The sequence below is a fragment of the Saccopteryx leptura genome, chromosome 12 (assembly GCF_036850995.1).
Source record: "Saccopteryx leptura isolate mSacLep1 chromosome 12, mSacLep1_pri_phased_curated, whole genome shotgun sequence".
Classification (NCBI taxonomy): Eukaryota; Metazoa; Chordata; class Mammalia; order Chiroptera; family Emballonuridae; genus Saccopteryx; species Saccopteryx leptura.
In genome coordinates, this window is record NC_089514.1 from 57,172,976 (window position 1) to 57,189,755 (window position 16,780).

The following is a 16,780-nucleotide window of genomic DNA, read 5'->3' on the forward strand; positions in this document are numbered from 1 at the left end:
CTGGACAGTTTGGACTGAGAGGAGCCCACAGTAGAGGAGACTGGTGAGAGAAGGGGGTGTCCCCGCCTTCAGTCACAGTTCCAAGAGGAGAAAATCTCTATAGAAAGAGAGTCTCAGACAAGAGGTCATCACCCCAAGGCTGAGATACTGGGACGTAGGAGAGTGGCCTGGCTAGGCGCACCTAGACTTTCGTAAAAGTCCAGTAGAGGAGTAGAGGCAGACCACCCGTAGATATGGGGTCCGAAGTCAAAACCGTCTGACCAGGAAGGGGTGTTTTTAGAGAGAAATTTGGAAGCCAACCGGGGAGGAGGGAGGGAGAAACTCCTTACCTTTCTGGTCTGGCAGGGGTTCAGGACAGGGACAGATCGATGGCAAATGAACCTACAATTACACGTCCAAACAGAATCAAGAAGTAAGCCTGGGACAAGCTGCTGCTGCCCATTGCTTCCCTGGTTGTAAGTTTGGACGGCAAAGAGGGATCGTCCAGGCAACCGGTACCCCGTCCCGGGTTTCGGCACCAAATGTTGGAATCCATGGGAGTCCAAAAGACCAGAGTAACAGGCTTTATTGAAAGGAAGAAAGGAACCCTGCCGGGCACTCCTCCAGGAGAAGTGCACCAAAACAGACTCTGAGGCAAACAATTATTAAGGTGGGGAGAGCTTTGAGCAAGTGTGCATTGAGTCAGCAATTCTGGTGTGCTCCCTTCTGCAGTCCTACGATTTCGGCTTCCTGGAACACTTCTACTCAGGTCAGCTGAACAGCTCCCTAGAACTTTTTTCTGTTTCAGGGGCAATAGTCCAGTAAGTAAGGGTGGGGTCAGATAAACAAGTGGAACAGCAAAAGGGCAGTTTGGAAGTTTTGGTAAATTCATGTATCCATCACTATATTCTTTCAGAAATATCTTTGGGAAAATGGCCTGACTGCCTTTATTTTTAAACTTCCTTTAGAATGAAAATTTGTTCCAACATGGATTCTAAAGATTCAACAGAACTATTCATGAATGACTGGTTTTATTTATTTTTTCTAGCTTTATTGAGGTATAAATTGACAAATAAAAATTGTGTATATTATGGTGTACAAGGCGATGATTTAATAATAGTATACACTGTGAATAATTACCATAAACAAGTTCATTGAAACATCCATCACTTCACAATTACCTCTTTTGTGTCTGAATGAGACACGTAATATCTACTCTCAGCAAATTTCAAGTGTAAGATACAGTATCATTGACTCTAGTTGCAGTGCTGCACATGAGATACCCAAACTTACTCATTTCATAACTGAAAGTTTGACTAATTTTAGGAGCAACTCTTGATGCTTTAGAAATTTCTATTAATTAAATAACTATCTCTGGTCTTCTTCTTCTTTTTTTTTCTTTTTGCATTTTTCGAAGCTGGAAACGGGGAGGCAGTCAGACAGACAACTGCATGCGCCCGACCAGGACCCACCTGGCATACCCACCAGGGGATAATGCTCTGCCCCTCTGGGGCATCACTCTGCTGCATCCAAAGCCATTCCAGCACCTGAGGCAGAGGCCACAGAGCCATCCTCAGTGCCTGGGCCATCTTTGCTCCAATAGAGCCTTGGCTGTGGGAGGGGAAGAGAGAGACAGAGAGGAAGGAGATAAGGAGGGGTGGAGAAGCAGATGGGAGCTTCTCCTGTGTGCCCTGGCCAGGAATCAAATCCAGAACTCCTGCACACCAGGCCGACGCTCTACCACTGAGCCAACTGGCCAGGGCACTATCTCTGGTCTTAATTGTTCATTTCACATTCAAACTCCATAAAACTACCTTATATTTTCTTTAAGAAATATATGCTGTTTTTTTCCCTAGTGTCTTACCTTCCTTTTATTTTATTATCCTAACATTTTATCTGCCTGACCTGTAGTGGCACAGTGTTGCTTCCACCGGGTACAAGAACAAACATCAGAGACTTTCAGGAGATTAGATTGTACTTTATTGGCCAAGTTTAACCTGTGCTCGAGCTGGTGACCTTGGAGCTTTGAACCTGGGTCCTTAGCATCCTAGGCTGACACTTTATCCATGGTACCACTGCCTGGTCAGGCAGCAAAAACATCATTAAAGAGATTTAAAAAAAAAAAAAAAAAAGGTCACTTCAGGGAGTAAAATCAAAATGGCAGAGCAGGTGGCTCTAAGTTCCTTTCCACCATTAAAAATCAAACAAATGATTATATCCAACCTTGTCAGAACTCTTCAAAATAATCAAAAGTGTACAACAACCAAACAAATGCTAAATTAAGAAAAGGACAACTTAAAATCAATAGGAAAGCTTTGTGATACTTTTACTTGCCCTTCCCCCCACCCTCCCCAGCTCAGTAGTATTGTTTCCAGATGGGACCTTAGTCCCTGGTTCTGAGCGAGCAGAGCTGACCTTATTCAACAATTATTGTATAGTCTGTTCTAACTTGTCTGGAGGATACCGGAAGGATTGAGGCAAAATGCTTGTCAGTTTCACATAATTGGAAACTTACCTAGGCTAGAAGAACAGCAAGCACAGCTCATTAACTTTGGTTGATAAGGCAAAGTTGGGGCGAACTCCCAAGATGTCCGGAGACACCATACTTACAAGGAGCTGCAAATGAGAGTCGCGCCTGCTGCTTACAACTAGGTCCTTATATATCCTAAGTGAGCAAGCATTATACAGAAGCAGATGTGGCAGTTAGCTATTTGCTAGAGAGGTCGCACCTAGCATAGCAACAGGGGCAGGGTTTAGCTTAGTGGCGAATTTCAAACATAAACTTCTGATAAGGGTTTCTGACCAATAGAATGCAGGATGTTTGTCCTCCTTTGTGCTGATCTTCTTTGTTCTCAGCCTCACAGGGGCCCTATCAGCACCTCCCTGTTCCTGCTCCTTCAATAGTTACACTCTGGCAGCCACAGCACACCTCCCCGAATCTAACACACAGCAGATAAAGCATTGCTGGTTTGAAACCCTGGGCTTGCCTGGTCAAGGCACATACAGAAAGCAACTTCTACGATGCTTCCTGCTCCCCTGCCTCCTCTTTCTAAAATAAATAAAACAAAATTAAAAAAATATTTTTTTCCTCCTTCCTACAAAAGAGGAGTTTGCTATTGGAACTTCATCTTCCTATAAATCAGATTATTTATAAATGTGGTTTGATAATTAGCCAATTTAAATTTTCTTATTATTGTGTATTTTAAAACTCAAAAATAGGGATGTAAGAAGAAAAAGAAACAAAAATTGTGCAGATAATTATGTTAAATAATCAGTCATTTTTTAATTTAAAATAATTGACATGTAATATTATAAAGCAGGAGTTCAAGACCACATATGTCTACCTGTCTCACAGATATTCTGAAGAAAAGAAAAAGCCACCACAAAGAAGACCAGATGTAGCAGATGCAGCCTTTATTACTTACAAACAAGAAGGCCCCACCTGGGGGTGGGTGGAGCTGTGGGCCAGCAACTGGCCCCAGGCATTCTGGCTGAGGAAGCAGGCAGGCATCCCCAAACTACAGCCCACGGGCTGCATGTGGCCCCTTGAGGCCATTTATCTGGCCCCGGCCACACTTCTGGAAGGGGCACCTCTTTCATTGGTGGTCAGTGAGAGGAGCACTGTATGTGGCAGCCCTCCAACAGTCTGAGGGACAGTGAACTGGCCTCCGTGTAAAAAGTTTGGGGACCTCTGATAGAGGATAGTGGCACAAAGCCAAGGGCAGGAAGTGCTTGTGCTGGGAGTCAGGGAACAGAAACCTCCAAGGTCTGTTTGTTCCTTGTCAGGACACGATGCACATTCAAGAGTGAATGGGCCCAGGCCCTGAACTGCCTGCCAGCCAGGAGGTACGGAAGTGCCATGTCCAGCCTTAACCCTACAAATATACATACCATAAAATTTACCCTTTTAATTATACAATTCAATAGTTAAAAAATATATTCACAGAGTTGAACAACGATCAGCACTATATAAATCCAGAACATATGTATCATGTCAAAAATAAACCCTATACACATTAGCAGTCATTCACCATTCCACTCTCCTCCCAGTCCCTGGCAACCACAAATCTATTTTCTGTCCCTAAGGATTTGCCTATTTTTTCCCCTTCTTTTCCAAGTGAGAGGAGGGGAGATAGACATACTTCTGCATGTGCTCTGACCGAGATTTACCCAGCAACCCCCATCTGGGGCCGATGCTCTGCCCATCTGGGGCCATGCTCGCGTTCAAGGCATTTTTAACACCTGAGGCAGAAGCCCCACAGAGCTATCCTCAGTGCCTGGGGCCGATGAGTATAATGCTTTCAAGGTTCAACCATGTTGTATCATATACTAAGGCAACAAAAGGAAAAAAAAAGAAATAATGAAGATAAGTTTCAATTAGAAAGCCCCCAAAAGACTGTATATTCAAAATCAAATATTTAATCATTTACATTCTATGTAAAGGAGTTAATGTTTTAGTTAAGACAAAAATTGTCAGATTGGATTTCAAAAGTCTCAACTGTATACCATTCATAAGAATCATGTTAAACTAACAGATTCAGAAAGGTAGAAAAAGTTACTCCATGATTATACTACTATTAGTTGGCTTACCTGTAATGATATCTGATAAACAGATCTTAAGAAAAAAGGCATTATTATTATTTATTTTTTTATTTATTTTAAATTTTTTAGCGAATGAGAGAGAGGGGAACAGCAGGGACAGACAGACAGGAGGAAGAGAGATGAGAAGCATAAACTCTTAGTTGCAGCTCCTTAGTTGTTCACTGATTGCTTTCTGATATGTGTCTTGACCAGGGCTCCAGGGGAGCTAGTGACTCCTTGCTCAAGCCAGCGACCTTAGGCTTCAAGCCAGCAACCATGGGGTCATGTGGATGATCCTACCCTCAAGCCAGTGACCCTGGGTTCAAGCTGGTGAGACTGTTCTCAAGCCAAATGAGCCTATGCTCGAGCTGGTGACCTTGGAGCTTTGAACCTGGGTCCTTAGCATCCTAGGCTGACACTTTATCCATGGTACCACTGCCTGGTCAGGCAGCAAAAACATCATTAAAGAGATTTAAAAAAAAAAAAAAAAAAGGTCACTTCAGGGAGTAAAATCAAAATGGCAGAGCAGGTGGCTCTAAGTTCCTTTCCACCATTAAAAATCAAACAAATGATTATATCCAACCTTGTCAGAACTCTTCAAAATAATCAAAAGTGTACAACAACCAAACAAATGCTAAATTAAGAAAAGGACAACTTAAAATCAATAGGAAAGCTTTGTGATACTTTTACTTGCCCTTCCCCCCACCCTCCCCAGCTCAGTAGTATTGTTTCCAGATGGGACCTTAGTCCCTGGTTCTGAGCGAGCAGAGCTGACCTTATTCAACAATTATTGTATAGTCTGTTCTAACTTGTCTGGAGGATACCGGAAGGATTGAGGCAAAATGCTTGTCAGTTTCACATAATTGGAAACTTACCTAGGCTAGAAGAACAGCAAGCACAGCTCATTAACTTTGGTTGATAAGGCAAACAGTCTGCATCTGCCCATAAAAAAGATCATGGTTGAGAAGTGCAACAGATCAGCTAAAGACTGGGAGAAAAAGTCAGAAGAGAATTTCTTTGAGAAATTAGGGCATTCAAAAGGACTCATATGTACATAGGAATTATAAATAAAAAGGAAAAAATGAAAAATGTTAGAATAAAAGAATTTAGAAGAGTTGCAGAATAAAATACCAACACATAAAAATCAGTTGCAATAAAAAAATGAAATTAAGAAATCACTTCCATTTAAAATAACATAAAAAAGAATAAAATATTTAGGAATAAGCTTTGCCAAAGAGGTGAAAGATTTGTACAAATTTGCTGAAAGAAATTTAAAAAGGCATAAATAAATGAAAAGGCATTTCATCTTCATGGACTGGAAGACAATATTGTTAAGATATCAATACTAGCCAATGTGATCTATACTTTAAATGCAATTTCTATCAAAATCCCAAGAAACTTCTTGCAGAAATAGAAAAACTCATCTTCAAATTTACATGAAATCTCAGGCCCTGACCGGTTGGCTCAGTGGTAGAGTGTCGGCCTGGCATGCAAGGGGTCCCGGGTTCGATTCCCGGCCAGGGCACACAGGAGAAGCACCCATCTGCTTCTCCACCCCTCCCCCTCTCCCTCCTCTCTGTCTCTCTTCCCCTCCCACAGCGAGGCTCCATTGGAGCAAAGATGGCCCGGGTGCTGGGGATGGCTCCTCGGCCTCTGCCCCAGGCGCTGGAGTGGCTCTGGTCGCGACAGAGCAACGCCCCGGAGGGGCAGAGCATCGCCCCCTGGTGGGCAGAGCATCGCCCCCGGTGGGCGTGCCGGGTGGATCCGGTCAGGCGCATGCGGGAGTCTGTCTGTCTGACTGTCTCTCCCCATTTCCAGCTTCGGAAAAATACAAAAAAAAAAAAAAATCAAGACATTAAAAATTTACATGAAATCTCAGGGACACTGAACAGCCAAAACAGTCATGATTAAAAATAATAATAATAAATTTGGAGGACACACAGTTTCACATTTCTAAACGTAACTACAAAGCTACAGTAATGAGAACTGTGTAGGAATAACTTAATTATAGACATAGAGATGAATGAAATAAAATGGAGCGTCCAGAAGTAAACCTTCATACATATGGGCAAATGATTTTTGACAAGGATGCTAAGACCACTAAATGTGGAAAGAACAGTCTTTTCAACAATTTTTGGGGGGCAAAACTGGATATTGACTTGCAAAAGAATAAAGTTTAACCTTTATCTCAAAATGGATAAAAACCTTAAGTTTATAACTAATTCTACAAAACACTTAGAAGTAAACATAAGGGAAATCTTTATGACATTGAACTTGACAGTGCTTTCTTAGATATGATATCCAAGGCACAGGCAACAAAATAAAGATATTTGTAAATATTTATAGCATTATTCACAATACCCAAAAGGTGAAACCCCACATGGCCATCAGTGGATGAATGGATAAAGAAAATGTGATATAGCCCTGGCCGGTTGGCTCAGTGGTAGAGCGTCGGCCTAGCGTGCGGAGGACCCGGGTTTGATTCCTGGCCAGGGCACACAGGAGAAGCGCCCATTTGCTTCTCCACCCCTCCGCCGCGCTTTCCTCTCTGTCTCTCTCTTCCCCTCCCGCAGCCAAGGCTCCATTGGAGCAAAGATGGCCCGGGCGCTGGGGATGGCTCTGTGGCCTCTGCCTCAGGCGCTAGAGTGGCTCTGGTCGCAACATGGCAACCCCCAGGATGGGCAGAGCATCGCCCCTTGGTGGGCAGAGCGTCGCCCCTGGTGGGCGTGCCGGGTGGATCCCGGTCGGGCGCATGCGGGAATCTGTCTGACTGTCTCTCCCTGTTTCCAGCTTCAGAAAAAAAAAAAAATGTGATATATACATGCAACGGAATATATTCAGCCTTTAAAAAGGGAAATTCTAACACATGCTACTACATGGATGAACCTTGAGGACATTACACTAAGTGAAATAAGCCAGGAACAAAACAACAAATATTGAATTATTCTACTTATAAAAAGTACCCAGTGGAGTTAAATTCACAGAGACAAAAAGTAGGGCATTGGTTGTCAGGTGGTAGAAGAAGATGAAATGAGGAGTTAATGTTTAATGGGTATAGAGTTTCAGTTCAGAAAGAGGAAAGTGTTCTGTAAATGAGTAGTGGTGATGGTTGCTCAACAGTGTGAATGTACTTAATGCCGTGGACCTGAATACTGAACAACAGCTAAAGTGATCAATGTTACATTATATTTATTTCATTCCAATAAAACATGGACCAAGAACATAAATGTAAGAGCTAAAACTATAAAACATTTAGAAGAAAAATATGGGTAAATCTTCACTACTTGGCTCTGGCAATGGATTATTAGATGTGGCACCAAAAGCCCAAACAACAAAACTAACAATGGATAAACTGGACTTCATGAGAAGCAAAGACTTGTCTGTATCAAAGGACAGCAGTAAAGAGAGTGATATCAACAGAATGGGAGAAAATATTTGCTAATCATGTATCTGATAAACTTTATTGGATAAAGGTTTAATATCCAGAAGATTACACACACACACACACACACACACTCTGAAGTTAATTGGATATCCATGGGCCAAAAAGAAAATAGAAAAGAACCTTGACCAGGCCTCATACTGTATTCAAAATTTAACTCCACATGGATAATAGATTTAAATGTAAAATATAAAACCTTTAGGAATAAAAAAGAAAGTCTTCAGGAGCTAGGTGATCCTTGTAAAGAGTGCTTAAACTAAACACCAAAATATGATTCCAAAAAGGAAAATATGATAAATAGAACTTGATTAAAATTATAAACTTTTACTCTAAAAAAGATTCTGTTATGATGATGAAAATAAAAGTACAGACTGGGTAAAAAAAAAATGAAATGTAAATCACAATATCTTTTTTTTTTTTATAATATTTTTATTTTTTTAATGGGGTGACATCAATAAATCAGGATACATATATTCAAAGATAACAAGTCCAGGTTATCTTGTCGTTCAATTATGTTGCATACCCATCATCCAAAGTCAGATTGTCCTCTGTCACCTTCTATCTTGTTTTTTTTGTGCCCCTCCCCCTCCCCCTTTCCCTCTCCCATTCCCCCCCCCCCCCCCCCCCCCCCCCGTAACCACCACACTCTTATCAATGTCTCTTAGTTTCACTTTTATGTCCCACCTACGTATGGAATAATGCAGTTCCTGGTTTTTTCTGATTTACTTATTTCGCTTTGTATCATGTTATCAAGATCCCACCATTTTGCTGTAAATGTTCCGATGTCATCATTTCTTATGGCTGAGTAGTATTCCATAGTGTATATGTGCCACATCTTCTTTATCCAGTCATCTATTGACGGGCTTTTTGGTTGTTTCCATGTCATGGCCACAATATCTGACAACTAGCTATATTTAGAATATATACATAACTACCAAAACTCAGTAGTAAAAATACTCCCAAAAAATCCAATTAGAAAATGGATAGGTACACTGAAGAGTTACTTCACTGAGAGGATACACAAATGGCAAATAAACATGAAAATATGCTCAACATCTCTAAACCATCAAGAAAATGCAAATCGTGACCATAATTAAAATAACCAAAATTTGAAAATCAACAATACCAAATGCTGGGGAGTTAAGTGGAGAAACTAGATTTCCCATACATTGCTGGTGGGAATGTAACATGATACAACTCTGGAAAATAGTTCAACAAATTCTTGGGAAACTAAATATATACTTAACATACAAGCCAGCAATTGCACACCTGGACATTTATCCCAGAGAAATGAAAACTTACAATCACACAAAAACCCTGTATATGAATATCCATAGAAGTTTTATTTATAATGTCTCTCAATAGGGGATTAAATAAACTGATACATCAGAACCCTGAAATACTATCAGTAATAAAAAGGCATGAACTTTTGATACACAACTTGGGTGGATATCAACAGCACTGTGAGTGAAATAAACCAATCGCAAAATATTACATACTTTATAGTTCCATTTGTATAACTTTCTCAAAATGACAAAGCTATAGAGATGAAAAACAGATTAGTGGTTGCCAGGGGTTAGGGATGGTGAGAGAGGGAAGGAGAATGGGCGTTAACTACAGAAAGGGTAGCATAAGGGCACTCTTTGTGGTAATGCAATATCTGTGTACCTTACCTGCAGCTACGATTACACAAATGTACACATTTGATAAAATAATTACACACACACATTGTTCCAATGTCAATTTCCTGGTGTTTATATTACTATAAAACCATAACATATGTGTTATATTTAATGCAATTATTTCAAACGAAATTGTTTTCTTTAAAAGGTCATACCATAAGGATAAAAGTTTAATACTATTTTAAATGTATATAAAATTAAATAATTTAACCTCAAACAATAAACATAGAAATACAACTCCAGGTCCTGGGGGTTCTCTGGTGAATTCTAGCAAAAATTCAAGGAACAGTATCATGTATTTTACTCAACCTTTTACAGAGAATAGAAAAAGAGAAAACAGTCTCATTCTGTGAGGCAGGCATAACCTTGACTTAAAAATCCCACAAAGACATTACTGGAAATGAAAATTTTGGGCCAATGTACTAATGATCATAAATGGAAAAATTCTAAACAATATATTAGAAAACAAATCAGCATATATAAAATAGATAATATATCATGACCTAAATTCAAGCATTACAAATTAATAACTTCTCCTCTTCATTTCTGCCCCTTTCTTGTTTTCCCCTCTAAGGCTGAGAGAAATGCACTTGCATTCTCCACCATCAGGTACTTTCTAGATTACTGCTCACTTAATTAGTATTTGTCTTTTGCGCATTCAGCGCAGAAACCAGGAAGACATTCACAAGGAACCTGATAAAAATTATGATGTAAATAAAACAAATCAGAGATAGGGCTGAAAATGGGTCATGAAGAAGGAGAAATGGATTCAATGGATGACAAACTAGATCAGAGTCAGGGGCCCTTCCCCCCCAATCTTTGTAATCCTTGCACCTGCCATTGACAACGTCTGACATAAGGCAGAGCTGTAAGTGTAGTGTGGTTTACCTAAGGCAGTCCTGAACAAATCAGCATGGATTCCACAAGAATCTCATGGAAGACAAAGGTTGATCAGTTTTTGATTGCCAAAAAAAAGAATGAGATTTCGAAAGAGTTAATGAATATGAGGGAGATGATTTGCCAAGTGAGCTAAAAGGTAATATTTACCTTTAAAAATTATTTCTCTTTCAAATTTCAGGTTTTATGCAACTGATGGTCCAGACATTTGTATATTTTCATTTAGATTTATATCTGCTATATTTCTTTTCAAAAACAATCATAGTTGATGTCAAGACATGAATAATATCAATAAAATGGAGATTAGAAAAATTAGAACCAAAATGAAAGGGGGATAGACAGTTAACTTTAAAAGATGATCATGACAAGCACGGCATAGGCTCTGAGTATAACAGGACATGTCAGCTTATTTTCTTTGTATGTTTCCCTAAGAACCATATTTAAATGTTGTATAATCAGCCTTTTTTTTCTGTTTTTTTTTTAAATAAATTTTTATTAATTTTAATGGGGTGACATCAATAAATCAGGGTACATATGTTCAAAGAAAACATGTTCAGGTTATCTTGTCATTCAATTATGTTGCATCTCTGTTTCTTCTGAAGTAGGAAAGGATAAGGATCTAGCATTCTATTTCTTGGGTAGCTGAAAGAGTTTCCTGACCTTGTTTTTCAAAGTAAACTTCAGGACAGCCCTAAAGGGACTACTTTTTAAAAACTGCTGCTGTATAAATTCCCTGGGACCACAAGGAACTCAGCCACATCTGTCACTCATTTCAGACTTGAATCTGCTCATCAAACTACATAGAAAGCAGACTGAAATGTATCAGAAGCTGCCATTCTTTCAACTTCTCTCCTTTTTATTCTTTTCTTTCACTCCAGTTACATACCATAAAGCCTGAATGGTGATGTGGTGTACTAACAGTCTTTATTAAAATGTTAATCAGTGCAAAGGCTGTATAAACTTTCTGTATGGAAAGCACATCCTATATTGATAAAAGTGACAGCACTCAATTGAAAGTAAGTAGGTGCTGGTAATTGTAGTAGCAGGCGAAGAAGGAAGTGGAGAAAGAATGTTTGGAGAAACTGCATTCTTTCTCACTCAAGATTAGCTTCTAGCCTTTGTTGCATTCTTTTAAATTGATCTTTAGAGAGAGAGAGGAAGAAAGAAAGAAACATCGATTTTGTTGTTCTACTTATTTATGCATTCATTGGTTGATCCTTGTATGTGCCTTGACTGGGGATTGAACCTACAACCTTGGCATTTTGGGACAATGTTCTAACTAACTGAACTACCCAGCCACGACTGCAATTGGTCTTATACACCACTGACATAGGGAATTACAACATATGGGATATTTACTTGATACCAAAACCAACTCAAAAAACTGTGACATATCCTATTCTCAAATATTTCATACTTTCAGAATAAATGTCTAATTGAAATAATAACTCAATAGGTTATTCTCCCCTTATGCATCCATAAGTCTTGTATGAATTTGGGAGTCAGAGAGGATCTAGGTTGGATTCATCATCCATCACTTCTAATGACAGGACCTTGGGAAAGTGTAACGCGGTGGCGGAGGCCACGCAGGTTCAAACCCATTGAAGCGGACAGTGGAGAAACTGTGGAGTCAGAAAACACTGGGCCATTCCATTCAATAGATTCTCACGATAGCAGACAAGCACACAGGCAGAGAAAACCACTTAGGCAAACGAATAGTAAAATGGTTCCTAACACCATTTTAGGGGGGGGGGGGCACGACAATCTGCAATCCTGAAGGCAAGCACCCATAGCCTTAAATAGGCCATATACACGTGGCGCCGCCCCATGCTCACACACCAATCAAGCAAAGTGCTTGCAGCCAGTAAACCAACAAGCAAGCCTAACAGCTGTTTTTCCCAACATTCTACCCCTTTAGGGTTGCTCACTTCACAATCTATGCGACAGATATCCTGATGGTCCCTGTGCTAGGAATGAGGTACCTTACATAAACAGAGCCTACAGCAACAGCACAAGTTGCACAATAATTACAGTAATTACAAAGGAACCCTTCACAATGTCTCCCTGAGCACTCTGCTCAGAGAATTAACTGGAAGCCCACCTCTAGCCCCCTACCTCATGGTAGGTGGGAGGGCCTGCATAGTCCAGGGCTATGTCCACTGAGGAAAGTGTCCTTAGTGCATCTCTGTCCTTAGTGCACTGGGAAGAGAGCATCTTCCCAGTGAAGGAGGGCATCCACAGGTGCCGCCCCCCCATCAGGGTCTCTCACACTGTCCACAAGTGGCATGTCCATCCAGCAAGGGAGCTGGTGCCCCACTCTGGCCGCAGTCCAAGAGTCTACTACACTGCTCAATGATCAGCCCACAGAACATAGCCCAGCTGTTTGTGCAAATCACCCTACACACCTCTTTGATAATGGGCCTCAGCACCTTTCCATAAGTGCTCTGTCCATTGCCACAAACCCCATTCAAGCCCCTCAGCAAGCTCACAGGGCCTGGCAGAGTCAAACACATTTGAGGCCTGTGCCACCTTGACAGTTCTCTTACTGCTGCTGCAAAAAAGCATCTATTACCTTCTAATGCCAACACCTGCTTCACATTAGAAGGGGACCAGTGGATTGCCAATTTCACATGGGGCCTCCAGCCCCCAATCATCCCTATTAGATGGGTCTCTAGACCTTCTCCCTATTCAAACTGGAACAGCAGGTCTTGGTGGGCTTCCTCTCCCTTGGCGGTCTCCATCATATAATGTAACCGTGCCACCTGTGCACCAACTGTTTTATTGGTAGCTTCTGGAGCCATTTGTCTCAGCGGCTAGAACCTCTGTTCTGGTTTAAGCTGCTGCCAAAGCCCCAAAAGAACTTTATTAGGCTTGCCATCTAATTTCTCCCTGTCTGCCCCAGCTGCAATCAAATCTACCCACATCTGTGTTTGGGTAGCCTTTACAGGCCTGCTTCTCTTGTTTATTGGGGGGGGGGGGGGGGAGGAGGCACCACAGGCAGCAGCCCTCACAGCCTTATGGTCCTGTGCTGTCTCTAGCTCCTCCAAATCTGCCACCGTCTATGTAACCACGTTGATGGGTTGCCCCACACAGGGGCTCAAGATAGCCACTAGTGACCCAAAAAGGGCTGACTGAACTCTACAGAGAAGAAGGTCCCTCATCCCTGCCATAAACACTTCCTCATCTGGCCCACAGGACACCAGGTTGAAAGCAGCATTCTTCATACCTAGTTCCCGAAGGACCTGAGGCAGCTCCATATATCTGCCACCAACTCATTGCCCCTGGCAAGTCTCCAGCATTCTGCCAGACTGTGCAAATGCCAGCCATCACCCATTCTAATAGAGTATGGTTTCCTGGGTTGCCATGGCAGTTCTGAAGATGCTGCCTCAAGGGGGAGTGCGTGGTAATAGTGGCCAATTTCTCCATCTCTGTTCCGGAGAGCATGATGTCATCCACACCCATGTCCCACAACCTCAGTAACCAGGATGCCAGTAGCTCCATGGGTTTCTGCCTGAATTTCACCCTCAACTCCATCAGCTCTGCCTGGGTGTAGGGCCGGACACAGAATGCTCAACTACCTGCAGGTAGGGTTGTGCCTAACCCCGAGGCACTCTTGGCTGCTGGGTTTTTACCTTCTGGGCAACCAGTGGCCAGGCTCTGTCTGAGTCTGCTGACAGCAGTTTCATCCCCAACCCCCTCCTTATCAGAAGAGTTGGAAATGACTACAACCACTGACTCAGAGTCACCATGCTGGCAAGAATGTAGTTCTGTCTTCAGCACCCGCTTTGACTCCTGTGGCTGCCAGCTCTCGCCCTGAAGCTGGAACTTGAGCTCTTGAACCTGCAGTTGTTTCTCCAAAAACTGACAGCGCCAACTTCAGCTTCTAGGGCAAACTGCAGCTCATGAAACCATAATTCCTTCTTCGGCGACCGTTCAAGTTCCAGGTGCGCCAGTGCTCTCAGCATGCATCCCACACTGCAGCTCTCCAAAGCAGTTGGCCTCTTGTCCGAGAAACTGGTATAGTTCCTCCTACTGTTGGTGCCTACTCAGTCTGCAGCTCATCCTGGAGGTCTTGAACTCGAATAACCTCTTGCATAGAGCTCTCGGTTTCTGCTCACAGGGCTGTAAAAAAACACCCAGCCCACAGCCCCCCAAAAGAACAGCCATGGGGAACCATATGCTGGAGAACAATGACCACTCCTCTATCCCACCCTTCAAGGGTGTTGGTGACTCCATACCAATCTGATTCAAACCATTCCCACTACACCAGATATAATCCTGGTGGCCAAGGCCAGGCAGGTCCACACTGGATTCGGGCAGACAGCAGAGAAACTGTGGAGCCAGAAAGCATTGGGCCATTCCTGTTTAATAGATTCTTGCAATGGCAGACGAGCAAACAGGCAGAGAAAACCACTTCTCAGGCAAACAAGCAGCAAAATGGCCCCTCACAGTGGCAGGCAGGTAATCTGCCATATGCCACTGAGCACAAGCACCTGTAGCCTTACACAGACCATACACACGTGGTGCTGCCACGTGCTCACGCTTCAATCGAGCAAAGTGCTTGGAGCTGGTAAACCAGCAAGCAAGCCTAACACAGCCCTTTTCCCAACAGAAAGTAATTGATATATCTAGCTCATGTTAACTTCCTACAGCTCCTATAATGAATGACCACAAATTTAGTAGTGAAAAACAACAAAGTTAAAAAATTTTTTTTGTTGTTCTGCAGATCAGAAACTCAAAAATAGGGCTAAAATCCAGGTGTCTACAGAACTGCGTTCCTCTGGAAGCTCGGGGATGATCTGTTTCACGTCTTTTCCCAGCTTCTGGAGGAGGTAGGCCACCTGCCTTCCTTGGCTTGCGGCCCCTTCCTTTTCAAAGCCAGCAATCACATGACTCTGACCTCTGCTTTTCTGACTCTGACCCCCCTGCTTCCCTTTCATAAGGACACTTGTGATTACATTCGGCCCACCTGAATACTCCTGGAAAACCTGATCTCAGGATCCCTAACTAACTGCACTTGCAAAATGCCTTGTGCTATCTGAGGTAACATATTCACAGCCCAAATCTGCACCCATATCGGGGGATATTATTGTTTTTCAAATATTAATAATATAGGTCTAAATAAAATCCTACCTTTTTATACTGTCCCAAACTGGAACATGTTGAATGTTTACAGGAATTTAGTGAGCTTGGATAACCAAGACAAACTTTTTTTTCTTTTTTCTTTTAATAATTTATCAGCTGAGAAATCTTCTAGTCAGGTTACTATGAAACAATGTGGACAGTCACAGTCTATCCCTGGTAACATGATACTCTGGCCGTCTAAGATGCCCCTTCCCCAAAACACACTCAGATAGATCAGAATGGCCATTTAAAGTGGCAGCTAGGGCTAACAGTCCTCATGCTGGTTGGTACTATGTTGAAATTTCTGCCTGAATTTCCTCCTTTTTGACATTCTCTGGACACACTTCCTCTGGCGCTTGGCCCTCAAACCATATGGACCTTCGGTGGGTTTCCTCAAAGTCTCTGAATGTGATTTCCCTCTACCAAGAGGGCTCTTCCAGCCATTTTCAGGTTGCATCTGGTAACTTGTTTACCCTTCAGATCTCAGCTTAATGTTATCTCTTTAGATAGTATATGTTACAAATTTCTTCACGGTTCAGACTCGCAAGCCAAAAGACACACCAGATTCTATATACACCGGGAAGAGAGCTGAAACTCTCACACGGAATCAGCCCTGAGAAACAGAGCCTCTGCATATATATTTATTGAGTTCCAAAAAACATAGCTCAGCAATTACAACTAGAAAGTTACACAAGCCTTTTTTCCCATTCGTTTCATCCCCAACCCCGCACGTCTACTGTTTCTTTTCATGAGCAAGGACACAAGAAGAGTCAGAGTCCCACAGCTTTTCAATCACAAAGTACATCTGGTTCTTGCAGGCATTCCTCCAAGAATCCTGCATACATGCACTTGGCCAGTGTCTCTCCACAGCCAACACATTCCTAAATCTCCTGTCTCCAATTAACCCTTGCTCTGCAGTTAACTGCCATTTATACTGGTGCAGAGTCGTCTTCTACAAGTATAAATTAAACAGTAAATTAAAATATTTTCACTTAATAAAACTTAATTAAAAACTCAATTTTGTATTTATTTATGTACGTCATTAGCTTGATGGCTGTCTCCTCATCTAACCTCC

At 42.0% G+C, this 16,780-nt stretch overlaps 1 protein-coding gene across 1 annotated transcript in view; it reads right to left on the reverse strand.

Moving 5' to 3' along the window:
• Positions 1-3,723: 3,723 nt before the first annotated feature.
• Positions 3,724-16,780, reverse strand: part of LOC136383888 (uncharacterized) — a 41,268-nt gene continuing 28,211 nt past the window's right edge. Inside the window, exons 3-4 of the mRNA XM_066353792.1 lie at positions 5,436-5,498; positions 3,724-3,854 (exon numbers count right to left, since the gene is read on the reverse strand). Of these exons, the coding sequence (XP_066209889.1) occupies positions 3,724-3,854; positions 5,436-5,498 (194 nt within the window). The remainder of the gene's footprint in view (positions 3,855-5,435; positions 5,499-16,780) is intronic.